The following is an 18,682-nucleotide window of genomic DNA, read 5'->3' on the forward strand; positions in this document are numbered from 1 at the left end:
CTGCTCCCCGCCCACGTGGGGGCGGCACTTTGCACAAGCCCTGCACCAGGAAAACGTGGCCCGGGTCCAATCTCAGTCTGCTCTAACCCTAACTTAGAGGAAAGAAAGGCGGGCGGGCGGGCCCTCATCAGTGTCCATTCACCCAAGCCCAGCTGCTGTGCCCGTTTCCTGAGCCTCCCCACAGAGAGAAGCCTTCTAGAAAGGAAGGGTAAAGTACAGCCAGGAGTCACTAAGAAAACAGGTGGGAATTAAATCCCCAATGCCCACACCATCTGAGCTGCCGTCCACTGCCTGACTCGCCACACCTCATGCCAAATGGCATCTCCAGGCTCGGGAAACAGCCAGCAGGCCCCACCGCTGGGGAGTGACTCTAGCATACAAACACCTTTCTCCACCAAGATTCAAGTCTCTGTTTCAACTTGTGCTCCCAGAGTCTCCAGCAACAGTTGTAACAAGGCCGGACTCGGTGGCTCAGCCTGTAATCCCAGCACTTTGAGAGGCCGAGGTGAGTGAATTGCCTGAGCCCGCGGGTTCAAGACCCGCCTGGGCAACTTGGTGAGACCTCATCTCTACAATAAATTAAAAATTAGCCGGGTGTGGCAGTGTGCACCTGTAGTTCCAGCTACTCAGAAGGCTGAGGCGGAAGGATCGCCGGAGCCCGGCAGGTCGAGGCTGCGGTGGCCAGGAGCAGCCACTGCACTCCAGTCTGGGCGACAGAGTGAGACTCCAATTCAAAAAAAAAAAAAACAGTTGTAACAAAGGTCTGGGGGCCAGCTGTGTTCACAGAGACCAGGAGAAGACGCAGGTGAGGGAGGGGCTGACCGAAAGGGTCCCTACAATACCGAGGGCTTCAGAACGCGTGCAGGGGTTTTGACAGAAAGAGCTTTCTTTTTTTTTAACACGAGACTAAAATCCAACCTTCCGATAAAATACTTCCCATGCACAAGTACACACGTACACACATACACACAAGCGTGGGCATGCACACACAGACACACACATGCACACGAGTCTCTCTGCAGGCTCTCTTCGGAAGGTAACATGAGAAACCAGTACCCGTGGCTGCCTCCGGAACAAGAACTGGGTGGTAAGAGACTTATTTTTCATAACACATTTTTTTGTACCACAAACATATGTTCCGTGATCAAAAAAAAAATTCCTTTTTTAGAATACTTTAAAGAAATTACTTAGTAAACAACACTAAGATAAACTACAATTTAAGAAAGACGCTTTTTCCCCTTTAATTTTGAAATGTGCCTTTTTGTCTAATTGCATACTACCCCCCCTAAGAAAAGTCTTTACATTTTCACTTGGAGGCTGTGGTCAGGCAATCTAAATATTAAACTTCCTGCTCTTTTACGTTCACTGTACAGCACTCCACTGCAAGGGCCTTGGTAGACAGCGCCTGGCATGTGGACTTCAAGCACCTCCCTTCCTGGAGCCTTGCCTGGAGCTTGCTTTCTGATAACACAGGCATGCCTCGGTTTCTCTGCTCCGTGTTGTTTCCCAAAGATGGCCTCTGACAGGGCTTTCTACGGGCACTGGACACTCGGGCAGCCCCTTCACTCCAACTGCCAACTAAGCGGGCCCCGAATGGGCTGACCCCCGTGGGAGCAGAAGGCAGGGAGCCCTGCAGCCCAGGGCCTGGCACCCCTCGCTTCTGCCCGGCACCGCCATGCGAGTGTCTCACCTGAGGCTGCAGAATAATGTGCAATGGCAGGAGGAGGGCAGCCAGGACCCAGAAGGAAGCGGGTCCCTTGGCCCTGCCTGACCCAGCTGCACACTGGACACCTGCTGCAGCTGCAGCTTCGGGACTCTGCTCTCTGGGCATGCACTCACGGTCCCAGCCAGCCTTACCCTCCACGGAAAATACTGGTCTCCCAGGCGACCGATTCCCAGGCACCCACGGGTGTTCTTGCCCCACACGAACAGCTCTCCTTTGTCTGCAAACAAAAAAACAGTGGGTGAAGAACAAGCTCCAAGAAGAGGATGGGTCGTGAGAACAGAGTTTCTAGAAGCAGGTACAGAGCCCACTGTTAACTTTGATTTTTATCAAGCACTGAGGTTTCCTTTTGAAGGGAAAAGCAAGCATCTTAGATGCTAGCCCCACAGCAAAACTATGTCCAAACCCAGGCCACACACTGTCCATCCACTACGAGAGAAGCATGCTCACAGAGCTGTGGGCCGGGTGGCTTAGGCACATGGAACCCCCTCCAGCTTGTCCCTTAAAGCTCCAACCCCCCCTCCACAGTTACATCTGACCAAACTCTCCCGTCCACAAATCCTGGCTCCACCCTGGGCTTCCTAATTTGATAGTGAAAGGTAGGACAGTCTGTCCCTCCTGATTTGGGTGTCCATACCCTGGGAGCATTCGGTCAAGTGGCATCTAGTTCCTGGATGTCTGTTTGTGCTGGATCTGAGTCTGTGATCTAGGAGCTAGGGACATGACAGTGACTGAACAGATGTAGTTCCTGTCTTTATGAGACGTGATCTAATCAAAGTGCTAGAAATGACTAAACCAACAAATATATGTTTATAAATTGCAGAAAGTGTCACAAAGGAAAAGGTCAGGGTGCTACAGAAGGCCAAGCTGGGAGACGGAATCTAGGCCGGGGCCCCGGAGATACTGCCTCCAGGGAGGATCCCGCCCTCAGGTAGGACTTCCATCTACACCAGCTTGGGACTGCCTTGGCACTGAGCCTGCATTTCACCACCTGCTGTCAGGTACAAGGGAGGCAGAGGAAGCAACATGAAGAAGCCAGAACTCTGATTATCAGGACTATTACAAGCTGTCTCAGCCCCTCTGGTCTGATCATCACCCTGTCCTCCACTTACACCTTAGGTGTTAAACAGAACAATTTGGCCTGGCCCCTCAAAATGTTAGCAGACTACAGCATAAACCACCCAACTCCCATTTCCAGGTAGCCATCTGCAAAGGCTGGGTGCACAGAAAGGGAGACACCCACGCTCTGATGTACCGTCTACTGAGGGATAGCAACTTGTACTTAGAGGGTGGCTACTGGATCCTGGGGGGGAATCTGGAGAGGGTCTTCATTTTGCTGTGATCTGAAATGGCTACATGCATGACAGCAAACAGAAAAGAGTCTGCTCTACTCAAAACACCTCACACAGATTCCAAATATTTGATTCTGCATATAGTTCAAACCTGAGAACATTCTGGAAAGTAGATATTTGTACTTCTAGAATTAGTCCACATGACTCTTTTTTGGTAAAGCAAAACAGCTTTGAAATTTCACGAGACATAGAGTCATCTGCAAATGGAATAGCTACTCTGGCCAAGCAGGGTCAGGGAATGCTTCAGCTTGGTCATCACGGCTACCACTTAGTCCTTCAATCCATGCAGAGCCAGAGAAAATTCCAACCCACAGCCACATCACCCCATGCCACAGCCTGCCTGCTGTAAGGGTCCCGAAGCCTGGAGTTCAGACAATAGGTAAAAGCAGTCAGGACCCTGGTACAGAGGGCGGCATTCAGAACAGTCCTCACATCAGTTTGAGGCCACAGAACAAACAAGAGCGACCCAAACTGAACGTCCTGGCCAGACACTTAAAAGAAAAAAATGACTTGTCATGAGATGAAAAGATGTTTTAATTACAAGGAAATAACTAATTTACTTGAGAGTCACAAAATGAGATTAATTTGGTACAGTTGTGCTGCTCCAGTCAACCAAAGAGCAGCAAACTGAACCAACAGCAACTGTGGTGGAGTAAGATAAGCCATCAAGAAAAGCACGCATTCCGGAGCCGGCAGAGTAACTGGATACGCTGTGGCTGTGTGACCTGGCAAGCCCTGGAGAAGCCCTCCACTTCAGCCTTGCCTTTGATCACTCTCTCCCGCGCTTTGGAGAAATGGGTGGACGGACCTCCAGAAAACCTCAGGCTGGTCTTACAAACCTGCCTCTTGCCACACCCCATCCGTATCTGGCTCCGATCGGGGCTGCGGGCTTGGCCAGCGGATGGGATTAAACCCCACACGATCATTTCCTAATTACCCACCCGCGGATTCGCTGGACCTCTGCTGGTTTCCTCCAGCACCCTGAAGCACTCGAGGTCCCGTCCGCCGGCCACCAGCGGGTGCCTCTTGAGAAAATTCACATTCATGTTAGCCTAACCACAAACCAAACGAACCAAAAACAAAACTTCAGGATGAAAAAAAGACACACATTATACAACCTCAAGCCAAACAAGTTCTGGATTAGCCCCTCTCTAATTATCCATTCAAAGGCGCCACACCACTGGATGCGCAGAAACCCAGAGCTGCCCCGTTTGGGCTGACCCTGAAGGAGTGAAGCTCTGCCAGTCTTACTCTGGGGCCGCCCAGCTTGGTCACTTACTGGTAAGTGCAGCAAAGTGGCTGAGTCCACATCGAACACGGGAGACCTGGATGTCTGGGTTGAACTCCGTGAGGCCAAAGAGAGTGGGTGGAATCAGTTCTGGAAGAGCAGTTTCCACTAGGTTTGGTCCTTTCCCAAGAATTCCATAGCCCCAGACAAAAACATGTCCTTCCCCTACGTTGCAATAAAAACAATGGTCAGTAAGTCAATCCAAGTGGAGCCCTCCCTCACCAGAAATGCAAACTGTACCACCAAGATTCATTATATCCATACAGATTGTACTTTTTTCCCTTTTTGCTTGGCAAGAACATGCTGACAGAGATTTGAAATAATTCTCTCTCCCCTGCTTAAATTCTTGCTTGTGGAGTCTGTCTCGCCAGCTAACCAAAGGCAGAATGCAAAATCCCCCTGTGGTGAGGGTAACCTGGAGAGGACCGGAGTGCACATCAGCCAGAAAACCCACATGAATATAAACCAACTGGAGGACAGCTTTCCCCTACGAACGACTCCACATTTTTCACGAATCAGAAGACCGAGCCAAACACATAAACAATCTCTGGCCAGATTTAAGAACTCTTAGAAATACTTTTTGAGTTGCAAAAAGTATAATATCCATCAGTGGTGCCAGACACTTAATCCCAGGGGCCCAGATCGCGGTATCCAAACTCTAAGGGCTCTTCTCCCATCTGCCTTTTATTCTTGGCTGGAGAAGTCAGGGCCGGAATCTCTGGCCCAGGCCAAGGGAGGGGAATAAGTATTTCACTCTCTGCTCCAGCGGTTTGCTACAAAATGACCAAGCTCTGTTGCTGTCTGTCTGCGAACCAATCACAGGCTGTGATCTTTCTGTCAAGAATTTCACCCTCACCCTCTAGTAACTGAACCCAGGCCAGCCAGACCTTCCCATGGCCACGTTGTCATCCTCAAGCTGAAGTCAGCCTGTGAATCCGATGGCCGCTGCTATCCCCCCACCCAATCCACCTGCTGCCCCCCAGTGAGCCATCAGAAGGGAGTCTCACCGTTCAGCACAGCACAGCCTGTACCGCCGCATGCAGCCTGCTGCACCTTCCCCACTCCTGAGAAGGGCAGGCACCGGGGCACGTTCACCTGAATCAAAGAAAGTGTCCACACTGTCAGGTAAGCACACCGTGACACCTGGGAAGGATTCTGGCCTTAGGGACCGAGTCCCAGTTCATTCACTCCACAGTTCGTTCACTCCGCAAATGTTCCCAGGCATCTAGCAAATACTTAAGCATCATACCAGGTGCTGGGGACACAATGGGCCACAAAAGAGACCCAGTTCCCACCCTCAGAGAGTTCTTGTCCAGCAAAGGAGGCAGGTGTCAACTAAAATTAACATAAAACCACATTTATGCCAAACGGAATGAAGAAAAGTGTAAGGGGCTCATGACGGTGTATGGCAGAGAACCTAGCCAGAGGAGTCAGGCAGCCTTCGATGCGTCCTGAGATCTGAGGGGTACGCAGGAGCTAACCTGGCAAGGGAAAAGAGGGGAGTGTCCCAGGTGGAGGGGATGGCACATGCACAGTGAATGGGGCGAGCACAGCACATTCACGGAGCTGAAAGGAGGCTGGGCTGAAGCAGGGGAATGGGGAGGAAAACGGTATCAGATGCCAGTTGGAAGGGAGGCCAGATCGCACAGGGTGGTGTCGGCCTCAGTGGGGATGTGGCCCTTATCCTAAGCACAATGGAAGCCAGTAAGGGTCCCCGGCAGGGCTGAGACACAATCTCTGGAGCAGAACGTGAGTGGATGCGGGTAGCAATGGAGAAGGACCGGGTGGGGGTGAGCACAAGTTCCCTTGAGACGTACTGAAGGTGCAGTGCCCAGAGACCGCCCAGTGGAAACATCAAGGGTACCCAGAGATGTCTGAACTCCAAAGGGAAGTCGGGGCCTAAGATGTACATTGGACAGTTCCTCGGAGTTCAATGGTCACTGAAGCCACAGGTGTGAGATCTCTCAAGAGCGAACACAGAGCAAAGGAAAGCAAAACACACACCTCAAGGATCTTCAACACCCAAAGACCTGGCGAAGAGGACAACCAGGGATGAGATCAAGAAGGAACAGCAAGACAGGCAAGAGGGCATGAGAGAGGGCAGCAGTGTGGGTAAAGGGAAGAGTGTTATATTCACCAAGGTGGTCAACGTGCCAGGGTGCTGAGACACTGAGAAAGACAAACAGGCAAAAAAGTTCTCTTTAGGAGCTTTATTATTTTTAGCAACATGGAGGTCACTGGCAACCTGAGCAAAAGCCAAGTGGGATGGGCTGAAGAACAAACAGAAGACAAGGAAACAGAGTTAGTAAACACAGCTCTTGAGAGGTTTGGCTTAGAAGGAGAAGCAAGAAAGCAAGCCAGGGGCTGTGGGGAGACAGAGGAGTCCAGTGCAGACTGACGGTGCGGAGCCAGTCGAGGGTGCAGGCTGACATCATGGGAAAGAAGGCCCGGCAGACGGAGAAGGGCCCTGAAAAGGTGGAGGAGACGGGATCCAGGGCAAAGCACAAAGAATCCGCGTCAGATGGAAGCCCCTCTCGCGTACTCCTCCTCCGGCATCAGAAAGGAGCACGTCCAGGTGGGCAGCGTGCGGGACGCCCAGCACCAAGGGCATGCCCCTCTAGCAGCATCAGCTCACCCGACAGGAGGCGAGGCCGCTGCCACGAGTCAGAGCTTAGAGAGTGAAGTGTGGCCAGCTCGGCTTTCTAGCAGGACTCGGTCCTGGCTCTCCTGCTGCGCAACAACTTCAGAAAGACGGATTCTAAGTGCTTCTGTGACAGCCCCGCATCTCTACAGATTCCCTTTCAAATGGACACGGCTGGAGAACAGACCCTAAGTCGGCTCAAAAGGACAAAGGGGCTCGCTGCTCCAGAAAGCGTATGCCTGGATGAAGCCCGGCTGTCAGAGCTGTGACCTGGACTCCACTTGGCTCTCGGGAGAGTCATCACATAACTGCTCTGGCACAGCGCCCTCCGCACATGCTGAGAAATGCTCCCGCCAACAGCCGTCGGACACCCACCACAGCAGTCACTCACAGGATGAGGCTTGAGCCACAGGAAAGAATCAAGATGGAATCCATTTTTTCAAGTAAATAAATCAGTTTGTAAAACTCCAGCTTGTGGCAGGACGGCCCCCAGTGAGCCATCCCATCCCCGTTATTCAGGCTCGTGTATAATCCACAACCCTCGTGTAGGGACTGGTTCTAGGGACTTGCTTCTGAGAGAACCTCAGCAACAGTGAGGGGTGTCACTTCTGAGATTAAATCATTAAACACTGCTTCTGTCTCACTGGAACTCTCCGGCCCTCTCACTTGCTCACTGGTGAAGCCAGCAGCCATGCTGCGAGCCGCCCCACGGAGAGGCCAGCACGGCAAGGAACCGAGGAAGGCCTGGCCAACCGCCAGCAGGAACCAGGGCCTCAGTCCAATGGTCCGCAAGGGCCTGTGCCCTGCCAGCAGCCACCAGAATAGGCGTGGAAGCAGAGCCTTCCCTGGCTTAACCCTAAGATGACTGCAGTCTTCCAGGGACTCAGAGCCAAAGTCACACAGAAACTGTGACAAAATAAACGAGTGTTGTTTTAATCTACTACGTTTGGGGTCATTTGTTATGCAGCAGTAGATAACAATGACATAACACTGGCTCTGTCCCCCACAGGAAGGCCAAGGGAGACACTTTTCTCAGGCTTTGGTGTCAGGGACAGCAGTGTTTCTCCTGAACACTTTATTTGTTCTTTTAACTAATAGAAACAATAAATCATTCAAATTACCATGCTTCCAGCTTTGTTTTGCCTAGGAGAGGGTGCAGAGCCAAACCACTTCTAGCCACTGTGCCAGACCATAGAGGAAGCATTTTTTACATTTTATTAGCTGTTAGTTTCCCTTTGTGCAGATTTCTTTACCTATTCATACGTATTTAAAACCCCTCTGGCTGGGTGTAGTGGCTCACGCCTATAACCCCAGCATTTTAGGAGGCCAAGGCAGGAGGATTGCTTGAGCCCAGGAGTTTGAGATCAGCCTGGGGAACATGGTGAGACTTTGTCTCTATAAAAAGAAATGTCAGCTGGGCTCGGTGGCTCAGCCTGTACTCCCAGTGCTTTGGGAGGCTGAGGTGAGTGGACTGCCTGAACCCGCGGGTTCGAGACCTGCTTGGGCAACTTGGCAAGACCTCATCTCTACAATAAATCAAAAAAATTAGCCGGGCATGGTAGCGCATGCCTGTAATTCCGGCTACTCAGAAGGCTGAGGCGGAAGGATCGCCGGAGCCCAGCAGGTCGAGGCTGCAGTGGCCGGGAGCAGCCACTGCACTCCAGTCTGGGTGACAGAGTGAGACTCCAACTCAAAAATAAAATAAAATAAAATAAAAATAAAAATAAATGTTAAAAATTAACCAGGTGTGGTGGCATACACCTGTAGTCCCAGTTACTTGGGAAGCTAAGGAGGAAGAATCGTTTAAGCCCAGTAATTTAAGACTGTGGTGAGCTGTAATCATGCCACTGCCCTCCTGAGTGATAGAGTGAGACCCCGACTCAAAAAACTAAAAAATAATAATAATAATGTGAAATTCCTTCTGTATATTGTCAGAAGTCTGATCATATTAAAGAATATAGTTTGTTTCTTGGTTTTTTTTTTTGAGTTGGAGTCTCACTCTGTCTGTCGCCCAGACTGGAGTGCAGTGGCCGCTCCTGGCCACCACAGCCTCGACCCGCTGGGCTCTGGCGATCCTTCTGCCTCAGCCTTCCGAGTAGCCGGAATTACAGGCGCGCGCTACCACGCCCGACTAATTTTTTTTTTTTTTTTTTTTATTGTAAAAATGAGGTCTCGCCTGCCCAGGCGGGTCTCAAAACCGCAGGCTCAGGAAATCCACTCACCTCAGCCTCCCAAAGGCGCGGGATTATAGGCTGAGCCACCGAGCCCAGCATATAGTTTGTTTCTTAAATAGTCCTTATCTTTTAGAGATAGTGAAACTTTTATGAATGAAATATTATGCCTACGATTTGCTTCAATAATTGAGGGCAGAGAAATACATGGAATTACAGATGCAACAAAATTGGCCGTTAGCAGTATGGGGTTTTTTTTGGAGGAGTGAAGACAATGTTCTGGAATCTGACAGTGGTGACAGCTGCACAACCATGTGAATATACTAAAAACTACTAAATTTTACACTATAAAATGGTGAATTATAGTAAGTGAATTTTTTTTTTTTTTTGAGTTGGAGTCTCACTCCGTCGCCCAGACTGGAGTGCAGTGGCCGCTCCCGGCCACCGCAGCCTCGACCTGCTGGGCTCCGGCGATCGTTCCGCCTCAGCCTTCCAAGTAGCCGGAATTACAGGTATGCGTTACCATGCCTGGCTGATTTTTGATTTATTGTAGAGATGAGGTCTCGCTGCCCAGGCAGGTCTCGAACCCGCGGGCTCAGGCAATCCGCTCACCTCAGCCTCCCAAAGGCGCGGGATTACAGGCTGAGCCACTGAGCCCGGCTGTAAGTGAATTATTATGTCTCTATTTTATTTTTTTGAGTCAGAATCTCACTCTGTCACCCAGGCTGGAGTGCAGGGCATACTCAGCTACCACAGCCTCAACCTGCTGAGCTCAAGCAATCCTTCTGCCTCAGCCTTCTAAGTAGCTGGGACTACAGACATGCGCCACCACGCCCAGCTCATTTTTTTTTTGTAGAGATGAGGTCGTACCATGTCGCCCAGGCTGGTCTCGAACTCCTGGGCTCAGGCAATCCTCTTGCCTCAGCCTCCCAAAGTGCTGGCATTATAGTCATGAGTCACCACACCCAGTCTACACTTCTATTTTTTAAAATGGGCTATTAGTTGGTAATTGTAGCCCATACATGATGGGTAGAAAGAGATTAATTATGCAACAATGTCTACCTTTTGTTTATATGAGGGGGATCCAAAAAAACAGAACTTACTAAAAAATTATGTATTTATTCTTACATGTTTCCACTGCAGTCACCCTCAAAGGACTCTCCGTTTGATGCGATACACCTACTGAGATGCTTTTTCCACTGCTCAAAACAGTTTTTGAATTCACTGATTTTGATGCCTTTTAGTGCTTCTGCCATTTTCTGTTTCACCTCTTCCACATCAGAAAAATGTTTCCCTTTGAGGAATTTTTCTTCCAGGAAAACAAAAAAAGTCACTTGGGGCAAGATCGGGTGAATAGGGTGAATAGGGCACAGGGGTCATACTGTTTTCGGTCACAATGCTGAACACTAAGCATGGTGTGGGCAGGCGTGCTCAAAGTCACCCATCATGAAATGGGCAAAATATTGACAGCATCTCCAAAAAAATTTCACTGAAGCCGAATGCAGCCGCTCACAACACTAAGCTAGTGCACTGATGCCATGGGTTTCTAGGACACTCACCACCTAATGGGGGAAGCCTGTACTATAAGCAGCCCGCCCTCCAAAAGATAATCCCAGCTTTTGGGGGGTCACCCACGTATTTGAAATTTTCCTTAATAAAAGACTAAAAATCCTACTGTATTGTCCTGACAGTGAGGCTCCCTTGGTGAGAGGAAGGGGGCAGTGATGGGAAGAGGTCACAAGACCGGGCTTCTGACGTGCCGCCAGTGTGCACCGCCTATCTAGGTAGGGTCACGCTGACTTACTTCACTGAGCTGCCCACGTATGATCTGTGTGCTCACCAGCATGTATGTTAGACTGCAATCAAAAGCACACATGTGACATCATAGTAAACAGCCTCGCTTCCTGTTTGGAACAAAACAGTGTATACAGGCTTACCTAACATACATTTCTAAACCAGAACCATCTCATCTAAGTATTGATAATGATGGCTTTTAAATCTCAACTTCCTTCCAGACTGAAACTGAAATCACCAAGAACTCAGCATCCTAAAAAGGCAGTTTTATAGTAGCTGGTTAGGCCTAAACAGCACTTTATACATCACAATTTGATGAAGCTCTGTTAAGTGACCTTAATGCTTTATGTTTTTAAACCTCCCAGCACCAGGCTGTAGGTGACCTCATACCTGTGTGGCATCTGTGACAGAAGCCAGCTGCAAATACTCAGAGTTTCCCCAACCGAAGAGGCCTCCGTCGGCAGACACAGCCAGGCAACAATCCCCATAGGTGGCAACCTGGACAATGTTCACTCCTGCAAGGTCGCCACCCAGCTTGGTGGGCATGCTGGTGATATTGTAGTGGCCCAGACCTAAGACAGTGGACAATACTTATTTTAATTACCCATTCTTTTAACAAACACTTAACCAAGACTTACTATATGCCAAGCACGGTTTTAACAAACATCAACTCAGGAATCCTAATTGGTTCCTCTGCTTGCCTATACAACGTCTTTCTCTGTTCTCTCAGAAGAAGAAAAGGGACATGACAGTAACTGGTATATTTTTAAAACCCTTGGAATTTTCGAGGTCTGATTCAAGTTAGAAAACTTGATGCGATGAAATACTACTTCACAATGAAACTTCTGTAGTGCATAAATTACAACAAGCAATTTCTATGTATTGTTGGGCTTGCTAGAAAATAAAGGAAATCTCTGAGAATTCATCCTGCCCCAACACCACTCCCAAAAGACACTGAACCGAAACTGGTTAACAGTAAGCAGCGGAAAAGATTGAACTTGCCCTAAGGATAAACGTCAATATTGGCAACAAGATGGAGGGTAACCTTGGGCGGCAAAGAGCATGGAACATAGCCTCCTGCTTTAAACCAGGGCCCCTCACAGGAGATCAAAGCGGTGTCAAGTAGGTAGCAATCCTCAGAAACAGGCAAAAGCAAACAAACCCTCTCTGAAAGAAAGATCTCCAATTTAGGTCCTTAGGACTTTCACAAATTCAATCCAATAAAATATGAGTTCACAATCAAAACTTACCAAACATATAACAAAAAATGCCAGTCTGAGTGACAGTCAACAAAACCAACAAACAACTGATTTACACCACTCACGTTTATGGAATTATGACACACAAAACAAAAAATGACTCTGTGTGCAAAATACAGAAATAAAAACAGGAATAAGAAAGTATCAAAAATGACAAGCAATAATTTTTTTTTAAAAGAAAATGAGTCGGGCTCGGTGGCTCAGCCTGTAATCCTGTGCCTTTGGGAGGCTGAGGTGAGTGGATTGCCTGAGCCCACGGGTTCAAGACCCACCTGGGCAGCGAGACCTCATCTCTACAATAAATCAAAAAATTAGCCGGGCATGGTAGCGCGCACCTGTAATTCCGGCTACTCGGAAGGCTGAGGCGGAAGGATCGCCGGAGCCCAGCAGGTCGAGGCTGCGGTGGCCGGCGCGGCTACTGCACTCCAGTCTGGGTGACAGTGTGAGACTCCAACACAAAAAAAAAATGGAAAAAGAAAAAGAAAATGGGGCAGGGTTCAGTGGCTCAGCCTGTAATCCCACGCTTTGGGAGGCCGAGGTGAGTGAATTGCCTGAGCCCGTGGGTTCGAGACCCGCCTGGGCAACTTGGCGAGATCTCTTCTCTACAATAATTCAAAAAATTAGCTGGGCATGGTAGCGCGCACCTGTAGTTCCAGCTACTTGGAAGGCTGAGCCAGAAGGATCACCGAAGCCCAGCAGGTCGAGGCTGCGGTGGCCAGGAGTGGCCACTGCACTACAGTCTGGGCGACAGAGTGAGACTCCAACTCAAAAAAAAAAAAACCAAACAAAAACAAGCCTAGACAATAAACATTTTTTTTTTTTGAGACAGAGTCCCACTCTGTTGCCCAGATTGGAATGCAGCAGCACACTCACAGTCACCGCAGCCTTGACCTGCTGGGCTCAGGTAGTCCTTCCGCCTCAGCCTTCTAAGTAGCTGGAACCACAGGCATGTGCCAGCACACCCAGCTAATTTTTTTTTTTTTTTTTATTGTAGAGATGAGGTCTCACCATGTTGATCAGACTGGTCTCGAACTCCCAAGCTCAGGCAATCCTCTCACCTCTACCTTTCAAAGTGCTGGGATTACGGGCATGAGCCACCACACCCGGCTATACACATATATTTTAAGTGATTATTCTCAGTAGTAATTAGGAAAATGCAAATTCAAACCTCAATTGGCACTATTTCACAGCCCGTAGACAGGCAAAACATTTATGGAGACAATATCAAACTTTGGTCAGGTTGTGGAACAAGACCCTGCTGCTGTGAGAGCTACCTGTTATGAATATTTTAGAAAACAATCATTTGAATGCATATGCACATTCTATAACCCAGCACTTCCACCCCCAGAATCTTCACCAGGGCACCTCAAACTTGTAAACATACGTACAATGAGACATACAGATAGTCATAGCAGCACTATCTGTTACATAACAAAAAGTTGGAAAGCACCCAAATGTTTATCAACAGGAAAATGGATAAACTGATATATATTCCATGTGGACTATCATACAGCTATACCTCAAAGAACTGCATTTAGCAAAGTAACAGGATACGAAGTCAACACATAAAAATCAATTGCGTTTTTTGGGTTTTTAAGTCAGGATCTCGCTCTGTCACCCAGGCTGGATGGAATACAGTGGTACAATCACAGTTCACCATAGCTTCGACCTCCCAGGCTCAGGTAATCCTCCTGCCTCAGCCTCCCGAGTAGCTGGGACTACAGGTGCGTACCACTATGCCCAACTAATTTTTTTGTAGAGACAAAGTCACACTATGTTGCCTAGGCTGAATTACATTTCTTCATACTAGCAATGAGCAATCCAAAAAAGAAATTAAAAAACAATTATATTTATAATAGCATTAAAAAGAGAATAAAGCCCTTAGGAATTAACTTACCCAAGCAGGTAAAAGACTTGTACAATAAAAACTATAAAGTATTGCTAAAAGAAATGTTAAGCCTGGGCACGGTGGCTCATGCCTATAATACCAGCACTTTGGGAGGCAGAGGCAAGGGAACTACCTGAGCCCACAGGTTCGAGACCAGCCTGGGCAACATGGTGAAACCTCATCTCTACAGTAAATCAAAAACTTAGCCGGGCACAGTGGGACACGCCTGTGGTTCCAGCTACTTGGAAGGCTGAGGTGGAGGGATCACCTGAGCCCAGCAGGTCGAAGCTTCAGTGGCCACGAATGTGCCACTGCACTCCAGCCTGGGCGACAGAGTGAGACTCTGACTCAAGAAAAAAAAAGAAATTATAAAATATATAAATAAATGGAAAGACATCCCATGTTCATGGATTGGAAGAATTAACACTGTTATGCAATTCCTATCAAAAACATCCCTATGATGTTTTTTACAGAAATAGAAAAACACATTCTAAAATTCACATGGAATCTCAAGGGACCCCAAATAATCAATGATCTGAAAAAGAACAGAGTTGAAAGATTCATACTCTCTGATTTCAAAACTTACAACAGTGGAAGGGCGGGAAGGAAAAGAGGGATGAAAAATCACCTATTGGGTACAATGCATACAGGTGGAGGAAGCGGGTACACTTAAAGCCCAGACTCCTTCACCGTATACAATGCATCTATGTAACCAAAAACCACTTGTAACCCCTAAAGCTATTGAAAAAAAAAATTTTTTTTTTTTTGAGTTGGAGTCTCTGTCGCCCAGACTGGATTGCAGTGGCCGTTCCCAGCCACCACCGCAGCCTTGACCTGCTGGGCTCCGGCTATCCTTCCACCTCAGCCTTCCAAGTAGCTGGAACTACAGGCGCATGCTACCACGCCCAGCTGATTTTTTATTTATTGTAGAGATGAGGTCTCGCCTGCCCAGGCGGGTCTCAAACCTGCGGGCTCAGGCAATCCACTCACCTCAGCCTCCCAAAGGCGTGGGATTACAGGCTGGGCCACCGAGCCCAGCTTAAAAATAATTTTTTAAAAAACCTACAACAAAGCTACACTAATCAAAACAGTGTGGTACTGGCACAGACAGATATATAGACCAACAGAATTAGAATAGAGACACCAGAAAGAAACTAACATATATGGTCGACAAAGGCACCAAGACCATACAATAGGGAAAGGACAGTTTGTTCAACAAATGGTGCTGGGGAAACTTGATATACACATGCAAAAGAATGAAGGCGAACCCTTATCTAACACCATATACAAAAATTAACTCAAAATAGATCAAAACCCTAAACACAAGAGCTAAAACTGCAAAATTCCTGGAAGAAAACATAAGGCAAAGGCTTCATAACACTGTATTTGGCAATGACTTCTTGCACATGACACCAAAGGCACAAGCATCAAAAGAAAAAATAGACAAATGGACTTGATAAAAATGTAACACTTTTGCATCAAAAGTCAAAACAACAACAGAATGGAAAGAAATATTTGCAAATAATGTCTGATAAGGGATTAATATTCAAAATATACTGAAAACTCCTAAAACTCAACAACTCAAAAAAACTCAATTTAAAAATGGGCAAAGGACTTAAAAATATACATTTTTCAAGTTTCTCCAAAGAAGTTATAAAATGTCCAATAAGCATATGAAAAATGCTCTAAACCACTAACCATTATGAAAACTCAAAATATTATGCCACTTCACAACCATTAGAATGGCTACTATCAAGAAAACAGAAAACAACAAGTATTCATGAGGATGTGGAGAAACTGGAATCCCTGCGCCCTGTTGACAGAAATGTAAAATAGTACAGCTGCTGAGGAAAACAAGTATGGCAGTTCCTCAAAATCTGTAAAACAGAATTACCCTGTGATGCAACAGTTCCACTTCTGGGTATATACTCGAAGGAACTGAAGGCAGGATTTCAAAGAGGTATTTGTGTGCCGTCATTCACAGCAGCACAATTCACAATAGCTAAAAGGTGGAAGCAACCCCAGTGTCCCTTGACAAATGAATGCATAAGCAAAATGTGGTCTATACATACAATGGAATCTGATTCGTCCTTAATAAGGAAGGAAAGTGTACCATCCGGCAACTGTTCCTTGGTAATTACCCAAATGAGTTGAAAACTTATGTCCACACAAAAACCTGCACACTAACATGTACAGCAGATTTATGCATAACTGCAAAACTTAGATGCAAGCAAGATGCCCTTCAGGAGGTAAATGGATAAACGGCGGCACATTCATGCAATGGAATATTATTCGGCACTAAAAAGAAATGAGCTACCAAACCAGGAGAAGATGTGGAGAAAACTTAAATGCATACGACCAAGTGAAAGAAGCCAATCTGGAAAGGCTACCTGCTGTCTGAGTCAACTGTATGGCTTTCTGGAAAAGGAAAAATATAGACAGTAAAAAGACGGTCAGTGGTTACCAGGGGTTGAAGAAAGGTAGGAGTGGAGATGATTTTTAAGGCAGTGAGACTCCTCTCTGTGATGCTATAACGGCAGTTACATGTCATATGTTTGTCTAGACCCAAATACTTAACAATACGAAGAGTGAGGCCTACTGTAAACCATGGACTTTGGGCGATGTGTCAACACAGGTTCATCAGTAGTAGCGAACGCATCGCTTGGGTGGAGGGTGTTGATAATGGAGGAGGCTAAGGACACGGGGGAAGGGAGTCCAAGGAGGATCTCTGTACCTTCTGCTCGGTTTTGCGACGAACATAAAACCTCTCTAAAAATCAAGTCTATTAAAAAAAGGAAATTTTGACAGAGGCTACAACACAGATGAACCTTGAAGACATGATGCTGAGAGTAAGCCAGTCGCAAAACAACAAATATTATGTGATTTCACTTATGTGAGGTACCTAGAGCAGTGAGATTCATAAAGACAGAAAGAACAGTGGTTACCAAGGGGAAGGGAATGAGAAGCTATTGTTTAATGACTGAGCTTCAGTTTTGCAAGATGAGAAGGTTCTGGATACGGACGAGAGTGATGGTTGCACAACAATGTGAATGTTCTTAATACTACTGAACTAAAAATGGTTAAGATGGTAAAGTTTATGTTATGTGTGTCCTACCACAGCTTTTTAAATTAGAGGGAAAAAAGAGTAGTTACAGACAGGATTTGGCCACCCTAGTTATAAGAAAAAAAGAACTGCAAATATAATACCTACAACATGGCTGAATCTTCAATATGACCCCTAGTATACGCAAAACTAATTACTACAGAAGTGTGCATGTGTACTTTTTCCCCCTCAAAGAAGGGATAACAGATAAGATTTAGGACAGTGGGTCTTCCTGGGGGGGGGGGTCTAGAGAAGGGGATGGCACAGGAGAGGAGTCCATGGGCATCAGGACTTCATTCCTTTCTATGGCTGAATACTACTCCACTGTATGAATGTGTTACATTTTGCTCCTCCATTTACCAGTTGATGGACATTTGGGTTGCTTTTGCTTTTTGGCTATTATGAATAATGCTGCTCTGAACATTTGTGTACAAGTTTTTATGTGGACATATGTTTTCATTTCCCTTGGATACATACCTAGAAGTGGAATTGCTGCCCATATGGTAATTCTACATTTAACTTTTGAGAAATGACTAAACTGTTTTCCACAGTGGCTACACCATTTCACATTTCTACCAGGAATGTACGAGGGTTCCAATGTCTTCACATCCTCACCAACACTTGTTAGTTTCTGTTTATTTTATTGTAGCTATACTAGTGGGTATGAAGTAGTATCTCATTTGTGGATCTGATTTGCATTTCCCTAATGACTATTTATGCATGCATCTTTCATGTGCTTATTGGCCATCTGCATAATCTTCTTTAGAGAAATGCCTACACAAAACTTTGCCTCTTTTTTTAACTGGGTTGCTTTTTTGTTATTGACTTGTTAGAGTTATTTATATATTCTGGATACTAGACCCTTATTAGTTTACAAATATCTTCTCCCATGCTGTGGCTGTCTTTTCACTTCCTTGATAGTGTCTTTTAATGCACAAATGTTTTTAATTTTAATGAAGTTCATTTTGCTCTTTTTTTGTTGCTTGTGCTTTGGGTATCATATTTTTAAAACTGTAGCCTAGTCCAAGGACACAAGGATTTACACCTGTATTTTCTTCTAACAGTTTTAAAGTTTTGCCTTTTACATTCATATTTTTATCTATTTTGAGTTAATTTCCACAGACAGCGTTAGGTAAACAGTCACCCTCATTCTTCATTTTTTTTTTGAGTCGAGGTCTCATTCTGTCACCCAAGCTGGAGTGCAGTGGCACCATCATAGCTCAATGTAACCTCAAACTGCTGGACTTAAGTGATCCTCCCATCTCAGCCTCCTGAGTAGCTAGGACTACAGGATGACACCACCACGCCCAGCTATTTTTTAAATTTTTGGTAGAGACAGGGACCCATTCTGTTGCCTAGACTGCTCTTAAGCTCCTGGCCTCAAGCAATCTTCCTGAGATTACAGGCATGAACCACTGCACCCAGCCAAGGTTTTTTTTTTTTGAGTTGGAGTCCTGCTGGGC

The 18,682-nt window shown here is 46.7% G+C and overlaps 1 protein-coding gene across 1 annotated transcript in view; it reads right to left on the bottom strand.

The window, feature by feature from the left end:
- The window catches only part of RCC1L (RCC1 like), a 35,330-nt gene that overhangs the window by 4,429 nt on the left and 12,219 nt on the right, over positions 1–18,682 (bottom strand). The window contains exons 7-10 of the mRNA XM_021717365.1: positions 11,360–11,541; positions 5,371–5,458; positions 4,355–4,528; positions 1,858–1,943 (exon numbers count right to left, since the gene is read on the bottom strand). Coding sequence (XP_021573040.1) covers positions 1,858–1,943; positions 4,355–4,528; positions 5,371–5,458; positions 11,360–11,541 — 530 coding nt within the window. The remainder of the gene's footprint in view (positions 1–1,857; positions 1,944–4,354; positions 4,529–5,370; positions 5,459–11,359; positions 11,542–18,682) is intronic.

This window comes from Carlito syrichta, unplaced genomic scaffold (genome assembly GCF_000164805.1).
Source record: "Carlito syrichta isolate Samal-C Ts95f unplaced genomic scaffold, Tarsius_syrichta-2.0.1 Scaffold309715, whole genome shotgun sequence".
Taxonomy (NCBI): Eukaryota; Metazoa; Chordata; class Mammalia; order Primates; family Tarsiidae; genus Carlito; species Carlito syrichta.